Below are 26,039 nucleotides of genomic sequence, written 5' to 3'. Positions count from 1 at the left end.
CTTGCTGCAACATGAATGAACCTTGAAAACATTACGGTAAGTAAAAGAAGACAGTCATAAAGGAATATTATACATATTATATGATTCCATTTATATGAAATGTCCAGAATAGGCAAATCCATAGAGACAAAAAGTAGACTAATGGTTGCCTAAGGCTTAGGAGAGAAGGAGGAAATGGGGGTTAACTGCTAATAGGTATAGGTTTTCTTTTTGGGGCATGAAAATGTTCTAAAATTGATTGGACACTTGAAGTGGGTAAATTCTATACTATGTGAATTATATCTCAATAAAGCTGTTATTTTTAAAGGCAGAAGAGGGAGTGTTTTGCTAACTAGTTGAGACATTCTGTTTTATATCTTCTTTACCAGTGGTTCTCAACCAGGCACAATTTTGCCACCTAGAAGACATTGGCAATACCAGGAGACATTTTTGGTTGTCACAACTGGAGGAGGAGTGCTACTGGCATCTAGTGGATAGAGTGCAGGGATGTCACTAAGCATCCTTCAATGTTTGGGACAGCCCTCACAACAAAAGAATTATCTGGCTAAAATTGTCAATAGTATCCAAGTTGAGAAGCCCTGTCTGCACCTGTGTTACTCAAGTGATAGTTTATCACAGCTATGTTTTTGAAGCACAAACAGATGTTCATTATAGTCATTATTTACCAAGGGCAAGCCTATTCAATAAGACCGAACCCAAAATAAGGTGTTTTATGTTTTTATCTGGTTGATCCTAAACCTAAGTAGGTAATTCAACCAAAATATTTTATTCCTCAGTCATCGTGGTTGAGATTTTACTGTATTTTGTTGTATTTTACTTCCTTACTTAAAGCTTCTTAAAGATCAGATTTTTGGAGTATAACATCTATTCACAATAAATACAGGAGTGAAAAAACATACCATAGGACAGCCTTGAAGGTATAATTAAAAACTAACTTATCCATTTCAAAAATTATCATCACCTTATATACTAGAATAGGAATATGGATGGCCTTAAAGTAAGCTAATTTACTGGGTTTCCATCTCTAGCTATGCTCCTTTTGTTGTATGTGCCTATTTGAAATTTCTGCAGACTGGTCCAGAGGAAAGGGAGCAGGGTGTTCATTATGGAATCCAGCATTTCAAATATAATAGCTAATATTTATTGAATGCTTACTGTATGCTGGGAATTATACAAAGCACTTCATATATACTATATCATTTAATTCTCACAAAATTGTATTAGATAGATATGATTATTCCTATTCTTCTGGAAGCATCCCTCTTAAAGCTGTATACATTCATGCTCCAGTAAGCAGTGGCTGTTCTGTGGGTCTTACATTACTGTTATTCTGAGAGTTTCCTTCCTCCATCATTCTGGGAATCCTCTTTGCTTTTCTCCTGTTTTGAATCCCCTACATCTGCCCTTACCATGGTGTACTCCCTTATTTTGGTGAAGTACATCCTCCATTACCTTCCTAAGATCACCAATGTCTAAAAATGTCTTTATTCTACCTTAATTATTGAAAAAGATAGTTTGGCTGGGTATAAAATTCTATGCAGCAAATATTTTTCTCTCACAGTTTTGGAGGCATTATGTCTTGTGTCTTTCAGTTTTGGGTACAATCTGTTTTGTGTCTCTCAAAAACGTTTAGAATTACTTTATCTCTGGTGCTCTGAAATGTCACAATTATGACATGTCACAATTACATATGTGCCTTGCTGTGGGTCTTTTTCTCATGCATTTTGCCTAACTCATTGGGGCCTTTTACTCTCAAAATTCATTTCCTTGAGTTCAAGGAAAGCTTCTTAAAAATGGTTCTTCGACAATTTCTTCCCTTTCCTTTTTTCTTTCTGAATGCCTATTATTTAGATGTTGACTTTTAAAATATATCCTATAGTTTTCTTATTTGGGGAATCCTATAGTTTTTTAGAAATTTTACAAATAGTGTTTTTTAGTTCTTTCTGAGAAATTTCTGTAACTCTATCTTTCAATTCTATCTTAAACTTTTAATTTAAGTTATATTTTTAATTTCTAAGAGCTCTTTTTTGTTCCCTAATTGCTTCTTTTTCATAGCCTCCAAGTCTGATTGATAAATGATTCATCTCTGAGAATATTAATATACTTTTTCTGAAGTATTTCTATGTCTGACTTGATTCTTATTCATCTGACTCCCTTCTTTCTGTTTGCCTTTTGGGTTAGATCTCTGTTTTTCAAGTGGCTTTTCTCAAATGTTTAGTGGTCCTTAACTATCCATAACATATGAGATTTCAGTGTTCATTTCCTCCTGATAATGATGTACTAAGAAAAGGACAAACATCACTTTTGTAGTATTCCTGCCCCAAAAATGTATAACAAATTCAACCATGAAGAAACATTAGACAAACCCAAACTGGGACATTCTGTCAAGATTATGAAAGACAAAGACTGAGGTACTTTCCAGGTTAAAGGAAACTAAGGAGACATGACAACAAAATGTAATGTGTAATCCTGATTTGGACCCTGGACCAAAGTTAGTGGGACAATTAGCAAAATTTGAGTAAGGTCTGTAGGTTAAGTAATAGTATTCCTGGTTTTGATCATTATGCTATAGTTATGTAAGTTGTTAATATTTGGGGAAGATAGCTGCTTTTTTCTTCAAATATTTTTCTGCCTTATTCTCCGTCTCTTTCTGGGAATCCAGTTGCACATATATTTATTAGACTACTTGATATTAATTGTAAGTGCTCTTTATTTTTCATATTAGATAACTTCTATTAATATATCTTCAAGTTCGCATACATTTTCTCCTGTCATCTTCAATCATATGTTAAGCCCACCCACTGATCTTTAATTCAAATATTATATTTTTCAGTCCTAAAATATACACAGGATGCCAAAACAATGTATGCACATTTTAAGAAAGGAAAAAACTGTATTAAACTTTTAATACTCAATATATACCAATAACAAAAGATGAATACAAGTCACGTTTGACTTCTGCAATTACAAGAGATGTTCAAAGTGGTTGCCGTCAACACCCAAACACTTCTGATTACAGTGAACATTGTTCGGTAGACTTCTGTGGTGAGCATCTAAACTGTTCCAACACCACAGCAGAAGAACCAGGACTTGTTGCTGTGTGAGGCCTCCCGGATCTTCCCTTGTGCCCATCACACACAGTACCATGTGTCTCAAACTTATCACGAATGCATACAGTTGTTAGGCATGTTGGAGGTTCTGTTGCATACTCATTGCCATCGTACTTCCACAACATTCTCGAATTTCAGATACCGCTTCCAAATGGTCTTGCACTCCTCAAACGACAACTCTGCTTCCGCCATTTTCTTTGACTGTCCTGCCTGTCGCATGGTGACGCTAGCATTCATTTCATTAATGCCACCTTTTGAGCTAATGTCATACTACACATTGCTACTGTAATTCAATTCAACTTCGAAAAGTGATACAGATAACGTGTCTTAAAATGTGTGGACATTTTTTTGGCACCCCTGGTACAGTTGATTCATTTTTAAGTTTCTGTTTCACTGCTGAGAATCTCCATACATTCGTTCATTATACATGGTACATGATGGAGACAATGAAGTTTATCTTTCCCTGAAGAGTATTGATTTTTGTTCTAGCAAGTTGTTAACTTAGCTGAACTCCAAATGCTATCTCCCTAAAGGTGAACATCAACTTAAACCTATGCTCAGTCCTTTCAGCCTTCCAGCTGTTGCCTTTCACATACGCAGTTTTAGAATCAGCTGGGAATTTGGATAGAGTTTATATAGAGATTTAGAAGGACTCTTGGGGCTTCTTTCCTTTAGGGATTGTCCCCCTCACTTTCCAGTTATTCTGTTAACTTCAAACTCAGTCTTCTGAATCCTCAGACAAGTAAGATTTCAGATTCTGTTTAAGTCCTAACCACTTCACGAATGAACTATGGAGTACTATCACGTGAAAAGCTGTATAAATATGAATCCTACCCAGTACAGTTCCTTCTTTCAAGATCGACTCTGTTCCAGTTTCTGCTTACTTTTGGTCACTATGCTAGTTTCAAATAGTTAGTTTTATATTTCTTCAGAGTATCTAATTATTATCTGCAAAATGATCAATCTGATATACTCTATCCTGCAATTACCAGAAGTTATGCCATACTACTTTTTATTTTCTAGTGATATTGTATAGGATTAAACAAAAAAAACCTTCCACATGGTTTTGTGAATGATGGCAAGAGCTCATCAAAATTTTCTAAAATGATTGAGAATGTTACTAATTATTTTTTTTCTTCTTTCTCTTATAGACAAGAGATGATTTCCTAGGTCAAGTGGATGTTCCTCTTTATCCGTTACCGGTTAGTATAGATGTTCATTTTACTTTTTGTTTATTCTTTTTATTTTAATAAATATTTACAAATACACAGTATAGTTAATATAAATGTTTGATTTTTAAAATATATACTGCTATTATTTCTTGAGTATATTATTTTCTGAAATGCATCTCAATTTTCCATTTTAATTTGGTCTTCAAGATCCCCTGACATTAACCCCATAAGAAGTAGAGCCACTAAAGTTTGTTCATGTAATGAAAGTATTACTCGAGAAAGATCAGTTTGGAAATATTCTACTGAATAACTAGAATGGGCAGAGCCTAGGCTCATAGAAGGAAACTAAGACAGTTTATAACAATATAAGTATGAAACTGAATCTGGGCCAAGCGTATAGCAATGGAGGAAAACAGGCAGATTCAGGAAACATAATAAAACTACGGTATATTGGACTAGGTTTCTTACATGGGAATCAAAAAATATATAAGCAAAAAGTAAAGGTTGAACTTAGGAGATAAGGGTGGTGACACAAATGGAAAAGTTAGGAGGAAAAGGCCTTTTGTTTTGAAATAGTAATACATTTATTTTTGCTATATTGAATTTCACTAGAAAATGGGAAAAATGAAAGCCTAAAGCAGGTCGCGGACAGAAATATGAAAATAAATTGTGTAGAGAAAAGAGACTGGAAGGCCTCATTTGTTAGTATCAAGGGAACAGCAGAATCTCTGAGAATGATGGGCTGTCCAAATAAGAGAGGTGAAAGCACTGAAGGCCAAACATTGAACCTTAGTCATTGTGGGTCTGTTAGAGGAGAAAGAGAAGACAGACAAAGGGAACCGGGAAAAGAACCCAGTAAAGTAATGTCATGAGAATTTGAGTTTCATGACTGAATGGGTAGTTAACAAAGCAAAATGCAACAGAGAAATAAACAGTAACAAAAACAAAAGGCTGCTGAACTTGATAAGAAAGAGAAGTAATACTTCTTTACTATATCAGTCCTTTGAGATATTTGTTGGCTCTCCATAGTCTTCAGAAATTACGAGCTTTTAATAATATATTTAATCCAGTCTTTCCAGGCTGTTTACTTTTCCATTCTCCTGGAATTGTCTCTATGCTCTAACCATGCCAACCTGCTGACATTGTTCATATTCTGCTGACCACTGTACTGTTTTTTCACTTCCTACTCTACTTTTGGCCCCACAACATACCTGCTCAGCTAGTTTTAGACTGAGTGTGATGCCGGTTACAATTCCTGTGGTGCAGGAAAGTGAAAGTATTGTCAATTGTAAGCATTTAATCTAAAGCTACTTTTTTTCCTCACTTCTAACTTCAGTTATGCCTGAGATCATAATTCATGAATATTCTTGAAAAGTACATATTTTTGGTGTTAGATATATATCTTGAAAACCCACTGTTTTATTCTAGACAGAAAATCCAAGAATGGAGAGACCATATACATTTAAGGATTTTGTTCTTCACCCAAGAAGGTCAGTAAATATAAAATAATAACATATTAAGGGTTTTTTAAATTTCTTCATTATACCTTATAGTAGCTGCTTTGGAAATTCGAAGTTTAAACCTTTGTTAACAAGCTACTTCTAAATATTACATTATTTTTTAAAAGCTTTATTGTTAGGTCTGATTATAAAGTAATAGATGTACAGTACAAAAAAAAAATTCAAAATACAGAAAAGTAATTATGTCCCTTTGGGAAAGATTTGTCACCTTAACATTTATCAGACTAGAAGACTGAAATTTGTCATTTTGTATTGATTTTATATCTTAAAGTATATGTAACTTTGTCAGACTATGCTTTAAAAAATCACAAATGTCAGTTCGTGTACAACTTGGTATCTAACTTGACATGCACAAAACCAACTTTAGAAAAACCTAACTACATTTTGCATACTTTAATAAAGAAAGGTATTTCAGAAAACTCAAATATTTAGAGAAAATAACATGAGTGAAGACTGGAATTTAAAACCCATAATTTCATTTTCCTAAACTGAATTACTTGATTTTTGTCAAAATTCTAAAGTTTAAGCCATAAGTAGAACTCCTTTTGATCTTCTCTGTACCACATGGTTAAGTAAAATCTAGTCAAGACATGTGTGTGGATTTACTGTCAAAAAGGTCAAAGTAAAGCAGAGGAAGGACATCTGTGAAAACACTATTTGTCTTGTTCTTAAAACTAGAAAATGCATTTGAAAACATACTATGGGAACTAGCAAATTTTTTTCACTTAAAAATTATTTTAAGAAATTACTCTTTGTAATATAACTATTAAAACAAAACAAAAGTGACAATGCTCTCTGACTGTTAATATTTAACTTTCTCTAAGAACAGTCACATATTTAATTTCTATAGAAGTCTTGGAATATAAATCTCTCTTCCGTTAATCTTGGGCTGATTGGGACATCTACATACCAAGAATAACTAAATAAATACTTCTTCTCTTATTTGATTGCCCTACTAGTAGCCTGCTTTTCAATTTATCAAATGCTTTTTAGTATCTTTATCTTTAAAAACTATAACAATTTACATTTTCTGTCTGCACTAGATATTACTGCAAGTGCAGAAAAGAACTTTATTCAGATTGAAAATGTATTACATTCCTAGATTTTTTTTTAGCCCCATTAAGTCCAAAACCACATGCTTATTATCTAGTTGGAAAGACATGAAACATGTGGAGAAACTCTTCTATAAAACATTATCAGAGCAAGCTTTCTGTAGTCATTTTTATAGCAACAAGTCAGAGTATTCACACCCCCTTAACTATGGAGACGGGCCATTGTTAGTGGCTTTGGAAATAAGCTTCAGGGATTTTATTGACCACTCAGGAAAGGTATCCTTTCCAAATCCATGAGAACTGTACACAGGAAATCAATTAAAAAGATTAAGGAAAGCATGGGGGTGGGGCGTATTTCTTGAAGACAGAATAAAAGGGTTAGGACTCTTGTCTAGAAAGACAAGGGCTAATTGGTTACATAACTGATTTCTATAAGAATCACCAAAAGGAACAAACAAATATATAGGCGTGTATATGCATGCCTGTGTGTGTGTGTGTGTGTGTGTGTGTGTGTGTGTGTGTGTGTATAAATGGGACAAGCAAGGAGTTTTTAAGTAAATAGGATGCTAAAATTGATGGGGGTAATAGACAGAATTAAGTCTTAAGTTAGAAGCTTAAGAAAGACAGGTTTAAAAAATTAAATGTTAATATAGTGGGCAGCAACCTTTAGCTTAGATAACTCATTATTCAAAGAGGTAATACAATATGCAAATAGAAGAGATAAATTAATGTATGACAGATTCAAACAGCTGTTAAAGGAAAATAGTAGGTACCAGATAGTTACCAGACTTTGCTCTCCACGTTTCTATCATCCTATACAACATACGGTTAGATTAGTATCCTGAAAGCACATCTCTGAGGATGCCTTTCGCATCTCTATTCCCAAAATGCTCTGGCTTCAGAGAGTATGCAAAATAAAATCTCAAATTCCCTTGTTTCACCTGGACCTCATCATCTAGACTATCCCCGCCTCCTTTATGTACCCTGTAGTCTAGCCAAACTCAACTATTGCCATTTCCTTAATTGCACCCTAGGCTTCCCATCAATTTCCTTGTTTTTGCTCCTTCCTTTATTCGTATGCCTTTCCCTTCACTGCCACAGATAAAATCCTCCCCAACTCAAATGCTAACTTCTCGTTCAAATTCTCTTTGATCTTTGACTTAAACTTCCTTAGTATCTTACTTATCTCGCCACAATTATTTATTTATATATGTGCCTTTTTCTCCACCATCTATTCCTTTTCCTAGATAGCTTCTGCACTGAAACTTGTCTTTGAGTCTCCTCTAATAGTCAGTAGAAGTTCAGTAAATGCTAATTAAATGAATGCTTTGCTTCCTAGTGTTAAAGTTTTGTGAATATTTTTTTTTCTTTTCTACAGTCACAAATCAAGAGTTAAAGGTTATCTGAGATTAAAAATGACTTATTTACCTAAAACCAGTGGCTCAGAAGAAGATAATGCAGAACAGGCTGAGGAATTAGAGGTGAGATTTTTATAAACATTTGTTTAAACTAAAAGAAAATATATCTGATTTCTTATTTTACTATACTCTGAAGAAAAAAATGACTTTATTCAATTAAGTGAATGGGCACAATAAAAATTATTTACCTGGATATTTATTTATTTTACCCAAGCATTTATTAAATATTTCTTTCCTTGTACGATATTTCCGTAGAATGAATGGCCATTATTAATGGCATTCTTAAAGGTTAGGGAATAGAGAATACAATATTTATAAATGAAAACACTTACTATGATTCAGTCATTAATTGTTACTAGTTTTTCAGTTTTCTAAAACCATGTCATGTTCCCCATGATTAAAGAACACAATTTAGTATTTGTAAGTTAAATACATGGAAATTTTGAGGAGACTATACTAATTAGGAGCCCTTATGAAGTGTAATTTCTGTTACTTTTCCTATCATGGTTAGGATGGGTATAGGGGGCTCATAGGAAAGGAGGGGAATAAGACAAACAGGGAGAAAATTCAAGTAATCTAACAAAAAGCTACATTTATTTGGGGGCAAATAGAATTGAACACCTTTCATGGGTGACAGGATAAAGGAAGTCCAAATCAAGTATTTGGGCAAAACTACATGCTTCTGGGATGAGTGAAGAGGCAGCGAGCATGTGTTAGGGATAGGATTGAATGGGGATTTGGAAACTGGAATCCTAGTCGTCACCTCTGCTGCTAGCCAGCTGAATGACTGTGTGAGTCTCTGAACTTCTCTGAACCTCAGGTTCTGCATTTACAGAGTGACAGGTTGTGCCAGATGAGCTCTAGGGTTTCTTTCCGAAGAAAAATTCATGATTTGAAAAGGGGACAAAAAAAATACCGGCCCTCTGAGGTTATCATCAAAAGGAATATTATCATCAAAAGATAGCATCTTACTCAACAAGATTTACTGAAAGCACACAGTGCATTGGCACCAATTTGCTTTGGAGGTGTGTTTGTGTGTGTGTGTGTGCGTGCGTGTGCGGGAGTGCACGTGCGCGCATACACACGCGTGTGTGTGCCTCGCTCAACAGCCATGCATCTTTGAGGATCTGGTTAGATCTCCAGAAGAACTGTAAAGGTGAGGAGCCCCCCAAGGGCTGGGCTCTACTTCACAAACCCACATGCCTTGAGAAAGAAAGCTTGAGAACAAGCAGTGCTTTTGCAACAGGACTTTCTGGGAATTTTTTATATGCACTAATGAGATTTTACTTTGTGGGGGAATCTATAATAATAGAAGGAAAGAACTTTTTTCTTTGAATCATAGAATATAATTAGCCCTTAGTTTGGCCATCAAAGAACTTGGATCCTCTCTTAAGTCTTTATTAGCTTATTTGACTGCCTCTTTTTTCTTTTCAGCTTTTCTCTGATATATCATACAATAATCACTTAAAATTTTTTTTACATGTTTATTAGGTGGAAGTTTCTCTACCTGGCATCTTGCATAATGAAATTCTGTTTGAAATGAAGGATGTCTGCTATAAATAAAGAAAATTCTTTATTTAGTAACTTAAAAAAAATGAACAGCATTTTATTATTTAGTAACCTGCTCCAAGGTTTGCCCACACGCACGTATCACAGGTACCTTATTCACAGTTCAGTTTCTGTGGGTAGACCTGCTTCTCTTTATTTTGTGGTCTCATGTCTCAGTGTTTGAATTCCCTCAGAATGCACCTTATAATTTCAGTAGATGTAAGCATGTAGGAGTTTATTTATGAAAGGCCCTAGGAATTCAAACACATGAATCTGTGCTTATTTATATTCTGTGTAGCTAATGACCAGGGAAGTCTTGCCTTTGACATCTAGTTCGTGACTGAATATACACAGTTCTATATAAAGAAAACAATCGTAATTTTCATAAGAGGCTCACTCTTAGGCAGTTTGTATTCGTTAGTACAATAGAGTATGGCTATAATAGATAATTGTGTAACATTTGATTTTTGTACCCCTTGCAACGTTAGATTTAGTTGCATGTATTTTACAAGATTAACATAACACTTGTTGCTTTGAATGCTTTCTTTCTGACCCTCTTTAACTCCATTAAGTTGAGGGCACTTGCATATTAGCTTTAGGGTTAGTAATTAAGTAACATTCATTGATACTTAGAAAATTATTCTATGAAGAATATTAGGGGATACATGTTTAATAGGAAGGCATGTACAAAAAAATGAAAACTTAGTCTTTCTAAACAATGTTAAAATGCACAACTGTACTTCAAACTTGAAACAGGTTTTTTAAAAGGTTCTTAATTAAATTAATTTTTCTCCCTTCTTGGATTTACTTGGGCAACAAATACAAAAAGCAGACCTTTAAGAGACAAATCTTTAAGATTTTAAAGAAACATTTTCTGGTACCATATTCCTAGCTCTGGATTTTTTTATTGTCCTTTAAAGCAGTAGTGAGTACCCATTTATTAATAAATTTCACTAATCTGCAGAAAATTAATCAATGACCATACTCAACAAAAAAATACTTGTTAGTCTTTTTTCAAAGGTGAGATATAAAAATTCAATTTACATGCTTTTGAAATTGAAACTGGAGAAATAAAATCTGATTTAATATAGATAATACTCATTTTTAGGTATGTCGATCCTATATTATGATCATTTAAAGGATAGGAGAGAGAGAGAAGGAAAGTAAATATAGATGGGGAGAAAAAGTAAGAGGATAGAAGGAAAGAACAGAATGGAGTTTGGGCATTAAAAACAATAAAATTAAAGAGATGTCATTTCCCATAGAAAAGGAAAAAATGAGTAAGAAAGAAAGTGAGTCAGTGTTACTCCCCATCCACATCCCTTTTCCAGAATAATTCTGTCTTCCTCTGTCCCTATTCCTCACCTTCTGTTCTGCCTCAGGCTGTAACCCTCCCAGTAGAGCTAGCCAGAAGAGATCAACATTGCTGTAGAAACTCCTGCTGCCAGAACTTATTCCTTTGCTTCCTAGCTCTTCTCCCTGATCTTCATTTTCAGATCTAGCCTTTCAGTATAGAAGAATTCTTTTCTATATTCTAAGCCATCAACTGGCTGCCGCAACAACAGTCTTTCAGTGCAAGATTCCCAGTGCCTAGGAAAAAAGCTCTGTAGTTATTAAGGAAATTGTTTTTTGTCTATTATCATAGTACCAATTATGTTGGCCAGTTTGTCTTTTTGTCGTGTGTGTGTGTGTGTGTGTGTGTGTGTGTGTGTGTGGTTTTTGCCATGTACAAATTTGGGGGTTTTGTAATGAAATTTATCAGTCTTCTCTTTTATGCCTTCTGGGTTTGGTATCATATTTATTGGCTTCCCCACTTTCAGAGTATTTTTTAAATCTCCCCAGGTTTGTTCTAAAACATCTTGGTTTGACTTTAATATTTAAATATTGCTCCATCTGTAACATCCTGGTATTAGGTATGAGGTAGCAATCTAAATTACATTTTTCCTATGTTCTAGGTAATTTGCCTATTTTCCCACAAATTTGGAAGGTCTTCATCAAATACTACAATTTATGTCTCATCCTGGGCTTTCTAATCCATTCTGTTGAGCTGTCCGTCTACTCATGCTCCAGTGCCACACAGCTTGAATTAGTATGGTTTATAATACGTTTTATCTGGTAGAGTTCGTCTCTATGCCTTGCTCTTCTTTTATAGAATTTTGATTATTCCTGCTTGTTTGTGTTTCCATTTGAATTTGAGATTTGTCATGTCTCATTATTTTAATAAACCTATAATGTATTTTTATCAGAATCTTGGAAACTTTATAAATTAACTTGGGCAGAATTGATACCTTTGTGAAATTGAGTCTTCCTAGTCAAGATCGTATTAAGTCTTTTCTTTCATTCAGGTCTTCTTTTCTGTCCCTTCAGGAGAAGTTTTAAATTTTCTTGACTAGTGTAGTTATGCTTTCCTAACCATTCCAGTATTTAGTAGAACCTTTTATGTACTGCCTTTTACCCTGTTCAATTAATTCCTTGCTCTATCAACTTAGCTTAAGGCTTTATAATACTTACCTCCTCCCCAGACTCAGAGGAAATTTCCAGTGCCTTCTTGGCATTTAAAACAAAACAAAACAAAACCTTTGTTTGGCTGCTTCCTGGCTTGACTAAAATGCTTTCCGTTGGTCAAGAGGAGAAAAAGAAAAGTCAGACCAGAGAATCATCATGACTTTTCAATCACTAAAGAGTTCACTGTTGCAATTATTTCTAAATCATTTGCCCTTTCCTATCATTCCTCTACATACTCGTATTTCACCTTCATCTAATGATTTTTTCAGATCTCAGATAGTTATTGATTTCCACCCTGGACAAGGTGCTTTGTCAGTGGGAAGGCAGTGCCCAGTACGACAGGACACTATCCCTGCCCTTCATTCACTTGCTTAAAATTTAGAGAATGGCCTAAGGTTACCCTGGTTTAAGCTATTGTTTCTCAATTTCTCAGTGCTTTCCATAATTGTTTATTTAAATTTTTTTCTGTCCTTTTTTTTTGTCTGTCAGGTATGTTTTAAAACTTTTTTGAAAATTTTTGTTTCAAGCAAAGTTTAAATGTCATCATTCTGCAAAAAAAAAAAAAAGTCTTCATTATCATAAAACATTCATAGTATGGTCTTAAAGGTTGACAATGTGCTTATTCTGCCTTTGTATAATTTCTGGAACTGGATATGCTATTAATAAATCACTTTTCAATTTCCTCTAGCATAATTTGTAAGGTTGAGTTAAAAAATCAGGCCTGAACATGATTGTTCCCATTCTTTTTCACAGCCTGGCTGGGTTGTTTTGGACCAACCAGATGCTGCCTGCCATTTGCAGCAGCAACAGGAACCTTCTCCTCTACCTCCAGGATGGGAAGAGAGACAGGACATTCTCGGGAGGACCTACTATGTAAACCATGAATCTAGAAGAACACAGTGGAAAAGACCAACTCCTCAGTATGTGTTGATGACTCACGTTTGTAATCTGAATACATTTTGATCACTTCGTTTTGAGGTCATGTCTCAAATGGATTCATAGTAATATAGGGATCCATAAACTGTAAGAATACCAGGATTTTTATGGCCCAGGGCTTTAAAAATGCTATCATAGCTGTTTCTTTTTAAAAATAATTTGATAATATTCTAAATTATTTGAGGTACAAATACTACCCTTCTAATTGGTTCTTTATTTTGGTAAATTGTCGGTCAGTATGTTTTTTAATATTATGTAGTCACAAAGGGTACATTTTTTTCTTTAGACTGATTTAGAAAATCTTGGAGATTTTTTTGTAGTTTGTCACTAAAACACAATAAAATGTTAATTTCTACAGTGCACCATTTTAAAAATATAAATTATTTGTAAAATATAAAGGCTTCAATAACAAGGGTCTTTTGTTAAACACCTATTTGCCAATCTGGTCAATGGATACATAATTTCCAACATACACAGATCAAGGACAGAATGACCTTCAAGGTATTCTAATTTACTTCTCCTCAGTGACATTTTTCTTTTAATACCATCAGACTTTATATTTATAAATATATATTTACAAATTCTCCCATTATTCAAATTTATTATCAAATATCCTTCCATTTCTCTTTCCTTAATCTTAAGAAGTCTTTCTTTAGTCTTCCGCTTTTTGACACAAACTTAAAATTTTTCATATTTGTTCATTAATGTTCAGATTTTTGGTTTTAATATTTTGTGTCTGATATAGCCCAAGCACTTTCATAGGTATTTTCTATTCTCAAATCCTCCCAAAGCAAATCAGTGATCTATGGCACAGAGGCATTGAGCTCTCTGTAGAAATAACATACAGACTGCAAAACTGAGACACTGTAAAATTCTGCAAATTTGTCGTATTGCATACCTCAGTATTATGGCAAGCCTGACTTAATACTGAGTAGAATCACATTTTTTTCACTATAGTTGATGTTGTTTTCAGCTAGCCAAAATCAAGTGTTTAGGGGGGAAAAAGTCTGAAGCCTTTGTGGAATCATCTGTCCAAATTACGTTTTCTCCAGCAACAGTAAAATAAGAACTGGTCTTCTGACTATCCTGGGCTTATATGGCATTAAATGAATTAACAATAATTTTGTTATTAAATATTTGTACAAAATTCTTGATCTGATGATTTGGTTATAATAAACGCAAATACTAGCTAGAATAACATAGGTAATAAGTGACTGGGGTAATTTAGGAAAGGTACAGCGGAGAAGACCAACCCCTCAGTATGGTACCCTTGTACCTTTCCTAAACCCAGACATGCCTTTATTATTACCCTTTTTTAGACCACAACCATTACTATTAATATATATGATCAAAAATAGATACCAGTTAATTAGTAACATATTACATTTTTAATTGTAGTGTCCTTACACTGTCTCTCATTCTGCCCTCTCCATTCATGTGTGGGTAACTCTACTCTTAGCTTAAGATCAGTTCTAGAAAATGTTACTGTCTGATTCATGAAGATGTATATGCAACTCTTAAAGCTTCTTTTCTATGAACTTTCAAGAGCTACTTTAGATTTTACTCTTGTAATAAGATGGCAAAATAATAATATAATGAAATTATTTGTGAAAGTCTCAGATATGCATTCATTCAACAAATATTTTTGAGTACCCATACATGTCAGCCACAATTGTAGGCACAGTGATGAACTAAAATAGCAAAGTCAGACATGTTACACAGTTTCACAAAAACGTTAACTCCGTAAGGTATTCTGAAGTTACCAGTGTGCCCACAACTTAATTTTTGCATGCTGAAATAGCCTTTGGCCAGGAATAATAAATTCTGATCTAACATAGGTATTTTTCTTAAATGATCACAGAATATTTAACTATCATTTTAACTTTCTTCAGACATCGGTGATAGCTTTTATACTTCTAATATAGGGACAATCTAACAGATGCTGAGAATGGTAACATTCAACTGCAAGCACAACGAGCATTTACCACGAGGCGGCAGATATCTGAGGAAACAGAAAGTGTTGACAACCGAGAGTCTTCCGAGGTAGAAATAATTTCTTTTTCTTAGATAGACACATGTTATAGCATTAGATTAAAGTATGTGTGGCTTAAGGTTATTCTGTTCATTTAGAACTGGGAAATTATAAGAGAAGATGAAGGCACCATGTATAGCAATCAGGCTTTCCCATCATCTCCACCATCAAATAACATGGATGTTCATGCTCAACTTGCAGAAGAATTGAATGCCTTACCCGCTATTTGTGGAAATTCAGCCACCGGCCAGCCAGTATCCAGCTCAGTAAGATGCTCTTAGATTTTGTTGTAGCTTCAGGATTTTATATTATATGTATATGTATATATATATATACATATATATGTAATATATATTATATACATATTTATATATATAATATTATATATAATATATTATATAATATGTATATAATATGATATATATATATTATTGCATTCATTATGTAACTCCTACATAAAATTTTCTTTTCCCCCAGTTTTATTGAGATATAATTGACATATAACATTATATTAGTTTAAGGTGTACAAACATAATGATTTATTATAGGTATATATTGCAAAATGATCACCACAATAAGTTCAGTTAACATCCATCACCTCACATATTTACACTTTTTTTTCTTGTGATGAGAAAAATTTTATCTTGAATGGCATGTAATAATGTTAGAGACTTTGGAACTTTACATCATGGCCATTTTTCAAATATTCCCAGTAATAGTGTAGAGCAGAGTCTTGGATAATCCAAATGGTCCTTGGAGTCCAGATGTCCATGATGTCCATGCCCCTTAGCCAGCAACCACCAGGAACATACCTGTAATTGAAGAAGTGGGTTTATTACTCGTTTCAGCAAGGGAGAACACACACCATGAGTGTCTCAGCAAAAGTTCATTAAAAAAGCTTTATTGGATTTAGGCTCATGTGAGGCAGTTTAAGGAGGGTTTAAGAAAGCAGGGTTTTGCTGTGCATTGGATGTTGTTAGACAGAGAGGGTAATTCTGTGATTGGGTGTCTCAAATCTTGTCTATAGCGAGGCTAAAGCTATAATTATAATTAACAAAGAAGCAGCAGTTACGTTTGCCAGGATAGGGAGCTATTTGGTACTTTGTGGCTTGGAAAATGTTCATGTTTTGTCTGTGTTCAGACATGATTACAGAGTGGTCTTGATTTTGTCTTGAACCTACTGATGAGTATGAGGCCTGGTCCTGGATGTCAGGGGCTGCTTTTCTTAATTATACCACAGATGTTACCAACACATGTGTGTGAATAAGTATTATACTTTGACTAAACAAAAAGTTAGATGACATCTCACTCCAGCAACTGCTGTAAAAATTACTGTTCGTGGGGTCCAGAGCAAGTATTCCAACATCCACTGCCATGATCTTGGCTTCATTGCTAGCTCTCTAATCTGTATCATCAAGGCAAATCATCCAGTGGAAGACAAAGAGTATTCTCTGAGGATGCTATGGTCATTTCTAGTTGGAGTTCCCTGCTCTTCATTCAATTAGTAGATATTTATTGAGGGCTGACAATAAGCAAGGCACAATATGCTAACGTATCATTGGAACATAGCCATACCCATATGTTTAAGTATTACCTATGGCTGCTTTCACACTACATTGTCAGTGTTGAGTAGTTATACTAGAAACTGTGTGGCCCCCTAGAAAATATTTACTTTCTGGACCTTAACAGAAGTTTGCTGATTTCTATTTTAGTACCTTCTCCAAGAAACTTCTAAGTAGACAGTTCTCTGTGAATACCTGTGTGAATACCCAAGAGCAGATCACCTGCTCCCTTTCCCTCCTTTCTTCCACCTGTCTATTCTGTCTTCCACTCATTTTATTTTTTTTGTCAGAGGAATGGGAAAAGTCAGTCAAATATTTAAAGAATAAGCTATTTTGATTTTCTGGTGATAAATCACATACGATCCTGTTCCCTTTCCTCCTGTTATTTTTTTTTTTTTAATTTTAAAAGTGATATATGATATCCATATAATGAAATACTATGCAGCCATTGAAAAGAGTGAGATGGCTTTGAATGTATGTGTTGTATGGAACAATCCCTAAGATCAGTGAAATATAGCAGGGTACAGAACAGTGTGTTTAATGTGCTATTATTTATATAAATTATTTAAAGGACAGAGAATAAAAATATGTGTATGCCATTTCTTGAAGACTAAACAGGAAACTGGTAATATTGCTGAGCTCTGGAAGGAGGAACAGATTGAGCAGGCCTTCAAATTTCATGCCACATGTATGTGCTACTTACTAAAAAAATAATTCATTATTTTAAAAATGTTGCATGGTCATGGTTAAAAATTGAAATAGTATTAAGGTATATAAAATGAAAATTAAATCTTCCATCTTACCTCTAACACATGCTACCTCAGTTTCTATTAGGTTGGTGCAAAAGTAATTGTGGTTTAAAAGGTTAAAAATAATTGCAAAAACCGCAATTACTTTTGCACCAACCTAATATTATGGTTTGCCATATATTGTCCTGAACATTTTGTATAGATTTATAAACATGCATGCACACACATATATTTCTGTGTAATTTTTTAACCTGAGATCCTCTCATGCACACCTTTTCGTAACTTACTTTTTTCGCTTGCTGTATAGTAAACACTGGACCATTTCAGTGAATATGGACTTACTCCTTTTAAAACCAACAACCAAAGAAATCATCAAACTTTGGCATATGCCAATGTGCAAGTAAACCTTAAGATATTGTACCAGTCTCCTCTTGATAGATTTTAGATTGTTTATAGTTATTTGTTGTTAGAAACAATCCTACACTGGATATTCTGAGTTAATTTATATGTGTGTTATAAATTTTGATGTAATTTTATAACAAAACTAAGATATTTCAGATAGTGACAATAGCATGCATATAAAAAGACAAGTAAAGAAAGAATATGGGATTTCTAGGAAACAAGAGATCTGGTAGGTTGTGAGGTGGGAAGTACTGGAGCCATCAGGAAGAGCCAGGTCAGGGAGCGCACTAAGCCTTGTGTTCTGTGTTACAGATTTTATCCTAGTGAGTGTCAGAAATGATGGAAAGGCTCTGAGCTAGAGATGATAGGACTGGATCACACTGTAGAGCACTTTCTGGCCACAGCATGCAGTATGGAGCGTTTAAGGAGAATTTAAGGAAATAAGACTCAAAGCAGGGAAATCTAGAAGTCGGGTGTCTGATTTCTGACTTGGGGAATGGCTGGATTCACGTGCTGCCCACTGAAAATGAGGAATGCTGGAGAATGTTTGAGTGAGTGTGAACATGGGAAAACCATATCTAGTTTGGGACACAATGAGCAGGTGTCTGTTAGACATTCAAGAGAAAGTGCCCAGGAGGCAGTCTAGGATTGGGGGGAGAGGTGTGAGCTGGAAGTTGGAAAGCACCACATGTGAGTGGTATTGAGAGCAGCTGAGTGCTTTCACTTACAGAGTCTCTATGGTCATGTCCTAGCCAGTGTTCTTTCTTCTGCTCCATCATCCCCACCTACACTATACTATCTGCCATTCAAAGACAAATCCAAGACCTAAAGTTATTGTCACTCTTTTTTTTTTTTTTTTAAATAAGAATCATTCCAGCAGAAGAGGCAGCTTACAAGCCTATACTTTTGAGGAACAGCCTACACTTCCTGTGGTGAGTTTTATCCTCTTCCCTCAATCATCAATAAAAATAGAAAACTTTGCAACTATAAAAAAAAAAAAAAAACACTGACATTTGAGTGCCTAGCAGAGTACCTATCCAGCACAGAATCTAGGCTCTGGGAATGAGGTACAAGGGAGGGGAAATTGGGTAGGTAGGCCCAAGTGTGTTGTTAAAAAGACAAAACCAGGAGAACGGTCTCTCCCATAATAAGAAAGCCAAGTCTCTGAGTGCTGGTGACGGTAGGTGATATCTGGGCTTGTCAGTTGAAGGGCTGGACTGGCTAGGGGTGGTCTGCGGCAGGCAGCATACAATCCAGGGTTATGGTGTCCAGCTGCCTTTGCTCTGTACACGGCCCATGGCATGTAGCAACCATTTCTGCCCCGTACATGAAGAGTCATGTCAGGGTTTGGACAGGTGCACACTAGTATCAGCAGGCTCAGTGGACAGGTCAGAGTTTATTAGTCCCCCCTTTTCTCTTTTCCCTTCAGTCTCACATCCGCCACTGAACCAAGGTCATCCACTTCCTCCTCAGTAGCCTTCCCAGGCATGGCCTTGACTGGAGCTTAGACCTTAACAACTTCATATCTGTACTGTTGACTCCCTTTTGGTTTCCCAGCCTGCATCTTCTTCCTGACTCAACTCTCATTACTTTGAGTTTGTCTCTCTCTTACATGGCTCCCACTTGTTTTTTAAAACCAAATGAAAACTCCCAGGTTCCCAGCCCCTTCAGCCTAGCCTTCTCTTTATCTGCCCACAGATGCCTCCTGCTCCCATCATTCCTGTCTGTGCTCTTCCTTCCAGTCGCTGTTCCCATGTCCTAATTCTCTCCCTCTTCCTGGTCTGTGTGCATTCCATTTCCCCACTTGGAATGGCCTCCTCACTTTTTTCCACTGACCATGTGTAATTTTGAATGGCAGTCTATATATTAATTTTGAAAAGTGGGAGTTTTCACTTTTATGGAAGTTCCAGCACAGGAATGCAGAGGCTCAAAATTCCACAACCCAAGAGTGACTCATCCATCTAAAAAGGTGGCCCTGCACAGAGAGACACAGTTCCTGTGTGGAGGAAGGAGTGGGGCACCCACCTGTGCAATTGGCCGTCAATATTGACCATCAACAACAGGGAAGATGCCACCAAAAGACTGCCCTCACCAGCCTTTCTTTCACTTATTGCCACTTACCTGGTCTCCTGCATTAGACTGGAGCCTGCTTAAGACAGAGACCCATGGTATTTCTCCCCCTGCACTTTGTAACGCCCTCCATACAATGAAAATGTTGAATTTCAGATTGACAGACATTCATCCAAGAAACAATTATTATTATTTTTTTTTTTTGAGATTTTATTGGAGAAGGGGAACAGGACTTTATTGGAGAACAGTGTGTACTTCCAGGACTTTTTCCAAGTCAAGTTGTTGTCCTTTCCATCTTAGTTGTGGAGGGTGCAGCTCAGCTCCAGATCCAGTTGCCTTTGCTAGTTGCAGGGGGCACAGCCCACGATCCCTTGTGGGAATCGAACCGGAAACCTTGTGGTTGAGAGGACGCTCTCCAACCAACTGAGCCATCTGGGAGCTCAGCGGCAGCTCAGCTCAAGGTGCCATGTTCAATCTTAGTTGCAGGGGGCAGAGCCCACCATCCCTTGCAGGATTCGAGGAGTTGAACCGGCAACCTTGTGGTTGAGAGCCCACTGGCCCATGTGGGAATTGAACCGATAGCCTTCGGAGTTAGGAGCATGGAGCTCCAACCGCCTGAGCCACCAGGCCGGTCCCCAAGAAACAATTTTAAGTTAACCAGACGAGCAGCAGAATCTAGATATCGTTTATATTTTATATACTGAAAAACCAATTTCCATGACTTTTTTGTCTCCAGCTTTCTTGAGGTATAATTTATGTACCATAAAATCTACCCAGTTTTAAGTGTGTGAATAAATGAGGTTTAGTAAATGTATACAGTTGTAAAAATATCACCACAATCAAGTTTAAGAACCCTTTTATCAATCCCCCCCCCCCCCCAAATTCCCTCAATCCCAACACCTATTCTCAGCCCCAGGTAACCATTCACCTGTTGCTACAGTTTTGCCTTTTCTAGAAATTTCATATAACTGGAATCATACAGTTGTAGTCTTAACATGTCCGGCCTATTTCACTTAACGTGATGTTTTTGAGATTTATCCATGTTGTATGTTTTAGTTCACAATATTCCACTGAGTAGATATGTGTGCTGCATTTCATTTATCTACATGCCAGCTGTTGGACGTTTGTTAAGCTGGGCAACTTGGAGTTCCATTATTTAGCAGGCTAACAGCTCTTCATAACTGTCAGCAATGTACATCTACCTACTGCGTATCTAGGGAACCGTGTGTCTAGGAAGCAGACCAGTGGTGATAGTTCTTACGTGCAAGGCACATTAGGGAACCCGGCCAGTCCTTGAAGAGTCTAATCTGGTTCAAAAGGCAAAAGAAAGGCCAGACCTGGACTATTTTAAGTAAACCTGGAGATAACTAGACCTCTTTATTCATTATCAATAAACAGCACCTCCCTGGCTCTTACAGAAAGAAGGCAGGGGTAACTTTTGATTTGGCACGTGTGGGTGATAATTTCTCCAGTTAGATGACCTGGGTTCATATCTCAGCTCCACACTAGCAATGTATCTATTAAGAAATTCATTCAGTTTTCTAAGCCTGAGTTTCCTCCTAAGTAAAAAGGGCCAATAATAGCAATTATCTCATTACAAGTTGTGTGGAGGTTAAATGACATGATCTGTGTTATATAGCACTTCGTGTGTGGTTGTTATTACTGTCATGTTTTATTAGTGTTGTTATCACTCTCATCATTGTTATCTGTTCTACTGTTGTTATTTTTTAAGGGAACTGCTGTATACTTTATTTTATACACTTTAAAATATGATTTAAAACATGTTTAATTTTAACAGAGCTAGCAGTGAAAAGCGAATGTTGTCCTTTTAAAAGAATTCTTATTAATGTTTAATTCTCCTGTAATTCTTCACTTTAGCTTTTGCCTACTTCATCTGGATTACCACCAGGTTGGGAAGAAAAACAAGATGAAAGAGGAAGATCATATTATGTAGATCACAATTCCAGAACTACTACGTGGACAAAGCCCACTGTAGAGGTGCCCTGCAATCTATCCATTACCTTGTTTTCTTACATAATTTAAATCATCATATTTCTGTGGAAGCTATTACATCCCTTTGTGGTACATACTGGATGCCACTAATTATTTTCTGACACTGGTGCTGTCTACTATATCCTGTGGATCTCTAATATGCATGAATTACCACTGTTATTATGTAAAACAAGTCCAATTGGGAATAAGAGGACAATGTAAATGATCTAGTACATTGGGTAATTTTGTAATGAATGGTTAAAACCATTAGTTTGCTAAAAGCTAATCTTAGCGATTCATATATATTAAATTGTGTTGATGACCCTTTGTCCTTGGCAACAGTCAGTACTTTTGTAATATTTCCGTGTAAGTCTTTAAGAAAATATTTATTTTATCTTATCACCATTTCTCTTATTGAGAAATTTTTTGACACTGAAAAGACTAGAGGATAAAATAGCAAATACCCATTTAACACCCAGAATTTACTACCATTAACAAATTACCATATTCATTTCTAGATATTTTATTTTTAAAAATAAAATCTTACAGATAAAACAAAAATCCCTTTTAGCCAGGCACTTTGTCCCCCTCCCCATAGGAAACCAGCATCTTGAGTTTGTTGGGTATTCTAGCCTATTTTTATGTACTTACATAGAGAGTTAATGGAAAATATTGTTTATGTCAGTGTGTTTCAAATTTTGGAAAGATGTTATGTTGTATAATTCTAAATCTTTTTTTACTCAACATGGTTTTAAAACACCACCCATGTTTTTTAAAATGTGTAGATAGATAGATAGATAGATAGATAGATAGATAGATAGATAGATAGATAGATAGATAGATAGATAGATCTACTGTATTTCTTTTTACTACTGCCTAATATTTTATCAGGTGAATATATTACATTTCAGTTACCCATTTCTATAGTGGGTATTTGCCATTCATTTTGTCTATCCTGCATTTGAACCTGTTTCTATATATGGGGAATTCCCTGCTCTTTGAGTATTTTGGGTGAGCAAAGACAACCTCCTGCTGTCGGCACTATGGCTTCCATTGCAGCTAGTGGACAGACCCACCGACCTAGCTTCCTCAGTCACATGCACCCTCAGCAACTTTGTTAACCAGCATCTTCGTGCTCAAGAATTAGCTGAGAAATTATAAACTTTTTTTAAGTTTGACAAAACATATTATTAGGAAATGAGCCTTCAATGTTTAGGACTATTTATAAGTGTGTATTCTATCTGCAGGTTAGGTTACCTTTGTAACTACTGCTATTTGTTTGTTCTCTACAAAACATTATAACATGATTTAATTAATGTGCTAGGCCACACTGGAGACCAGTCAGCTGCCATCAGGCCAGAGTTCTGTAAGCCCTCAGCCACAGGTCTCCACAGGTGATTCAGTACAGCAGGTGACCCAGCCGTCTGAAATGGAGCAAGGATTCCTTCCTAAAGGCTGGGAAGTCCGGCACGCACCAAATGGGAGGCCTTTCTTTATTGACCACAACACCAAAACTACCACCTGGGTAACTTTAATACTCTCCAGTTTAAATTTGTAACAACAACAATAATAACCGCTTATGTATATAGTTCTTTGTAATCTTTTGAGTATACATTAGTATAACCCACATTTCCTAGTATTCATTTCAAGATATGTTGGATTCTTAATAGTATTGTTTCTATTCAAGATATGTTTATGCCTATTTTTAACATTTTGTGTCATGTAGATACATTTACTTTGCATTTCTAGTTTTTAACTCACTAGTCATAAATGCTTAGGAAGATATTTAGTAATAATCTTTTACCTTTATATGACACTTTATAGTTCCAAAGTACTTTGGTAGCCATATCTCATTTAATATCCAAAACCTTGTGAGACTTGATAGAATAAGTATTTTTATTTTAAGATAAGGCTTTAAATTTGTTTAACTATTGGTTCACCACTAATAGAAAATTTACTGAAAATCATCAGCGGATGAATAGATTTGGATTAGTTAATTTATTTCAAAGACCAATGTACCTAAGTAAAACTAAAATAGTTTAATAAATTATTGAATAAAATAATAGTGAAATAATACCATATATAAATTAATCCTAATAAATTGAATTTTATTCTTTTTCAACAATTTGACTGACTTTAATAACATTTTTGAGCTTTCTTTTCTGACTTTCAAAAATACTAATAAATCAATAAATCTGTTAACAGATGCCAAAAAACATGTTCAGGGCCTCAGATATAACATGTGGTCCCGTCTACTGTCTCACTCTTTCACCAGTTTCTATTCAGAGAAGGGTCCTATGTAATGACACAATCCCTAAAGAGTGGGCAAAATACTCTGAATGGTTTCTGTGCAAGAGATGATGAGTAAACACTGATCACGTTCTGAGACCTGATGAGAACGATAGGTTTTATAGCCTGAGGATGATAGGTTTGTACACAGAGAAACTATTATTTTACAGATTAAGCAAATCAAATAAAAGTAGACTTTTAAAAGAGAATAGTTTAAATATCCATTGATGTTAGAAAACACAGTAAGCGATTAACTTTAACGATTTTAAATTTTGTATGTGTGTATTTTTTTCTTTATTTACCAAAAAAGGAAGATCCAAGATTGAAAATTCCAGCTCACCTGAGAGGAAAGACATCACTTGATTCTTCCAATGATCTAGGGCCTTTACCTGTAAGTTTATAGAACTGCCACCAATTTAACTTGGCTGTCTCAAACATTTTGTATTTTGGAATATAGCAGTTCTTTAACAACTGTAATTAATATTACTAAAGTGTTGATGCCTTCTACTAAGAATGAAATATGCAAATTAAATTAACCATATAACCAATGCTAGTTTTCTACCCAAACATCTAAAACCCTTTACTAAGATAATTGAAATACATTCTTCACTGTAGCCAGGATGGGAAGAAAGAACTCACACAGATGGAAGAATCTTCTACATAAATCACAGTATGTGCAGCATGATTTTTCATTACATTATTTTTTATAATATTGAATTTTGTGCATAAGAATGAAAAACATCTCTCTCTCTATCTCTCACTTCAGATATAAAAAGAACACAATGGGAAGATCCTCGGTTGCAGAATGTAGCAATAACTGGACCAGTAAGTATCTTTGTATGTTTTCATGGGGTTGTCCTCTCACCTGTCTCTTCAAGGGTAAATAGTCAAGGGCATCACACTACAGGCACTGAGAAAAAAGCACTTTGCAATTTTCTCCTGTCACCACCCCCACTCCAGGTCTCAGTTATTTGAAAAGAGCATCTAAGGTCATTATCCTTATCCTACACAATAGCTTTAGGAGACTAATAAGCTAGTCAAAATGCTAAGGCAGTAGGCTGCTGTACTCAGGCTGCTACTTGCCATTGTCTAAAAAAGAATGCTGGCAACCCACAGCAGAGCAGAGAGGAGCCAAGAGTGTAGCAGTTGAGGAAGTGAACAGCGCCCTATCCACTCCAGGGTCGTGTCTTGAACTTTTTGTTAGAAATCATTGTATATATAAGATACAAGATATAACATATATATGTATATACACACATATACGTCATACATGTCCATGTATATGTCATATCTTATACATACACATATATACACGATACACATATACGAAGTTGGACAATTAAGTTCGCAAACTCATCCTAGAAAAAGCGCTACATACCTCATTGCTGAATATCACTGTGGTCACCTTTGAAGTACTTCCCTTGGGAAGCTATGCACCAGTGCCAGCACCTGGTCCACCCTTCAAAGCAATTTTGGAACTCTTTTTCTGGAATGGCCATCAGAGCTGTCATCATATTACTCTTGATGTCCTGAATGTCATTAAAATGTCTTCCTTTCAATATTTCCTTTACCGTCAGGTAAAGAAGTCATTGGGGGCCAGATCAGGTGAGTAGGGCGGGTGTTCCAATACAGTTATTTGTTTACGGCTAAAAACTCCCTCACAGACAGTGCCGTGTGTGCTG

At 35.6% G+C, this 26,039-nt stretch overlaps 1 protein-coding gene across 3 annotated transcripts in view; it reads left to right on the top strand.

Annotated features, from left to right (window-relative positions):
* The window catches only part of NEDD4 (NEDD4 E3 ubiquitin protein ligase), a 113,763-nt gene that overhangs the window by 71,944 nt on the left and 15,780 nt on the right, over positions 1-26,039 (top strand). For 2 of the 3 annotated variants that reach the window (XM_019732300.3, XM_019732298.3), the window contains 12 exons: positions 4,262-4,312; positions 5,711-5,772; positions 8,233-8,335; positions 13,079-13,245; positions 15,187-15,304; positions 15,392-15,559; positions 18,873-18,938; positions 21,955-22,074; positions 23,393-23,593; positions 24,668-24,748; positions 24,973-25,027; positions 25,124-25,182. In XM_019732300.3, the coding sequence (XP_019587859.1) occupies positions 4,262-4,312; positions 5,711-5,772; positions 8,233-8,335; positions 13,079-13,245; positions 15,187-15,304; positions 15,392-15,559; positions 18,873-18,938; positions 21,955-22,074; positions 23,393-23,593; positions 24,668-24,748; positions 24,973-25,027; positions 25,124-25,182 (1,251 nt within the window). The remainder of the gene's footprint in view (positions 1-4,261; positions 4,313-5,710; positions 5,773-8,232; positions 8,336-13,078; positions 13,246-15,186; positions 15,305-15,391; positions 15,560-18,872; positions 18,939-21,954; positions 22,075-23,392; positions 23,594-24,667; positions 24,749-24,972; positions 25,028-25,123; positions 25,183-26,039) is intronic. The other variant, XM_074327712.2, reaches the window with a different exon arrangement.

Source organism: Rhinolophus sinicus, chromosome 3 (genome assembly GCF_057876585.1).
Source record: "Rhinolophus sinicus isolate RSI-liver-muscle chromosome 3, RSI-T2T, whole genome shotgun sequence".
Taxonomy (NCBI): Eukaryota; Metazoa; Chordata; class Mammalia; order Chiroptera; family Rhinolophidae; genus Rhinolophus; species Rhinolophus sinicus.
Note: the sequence above shows the minus strand (reverse complement) of the source record. Positions and strands in the feature narration are given on the sequence as shown.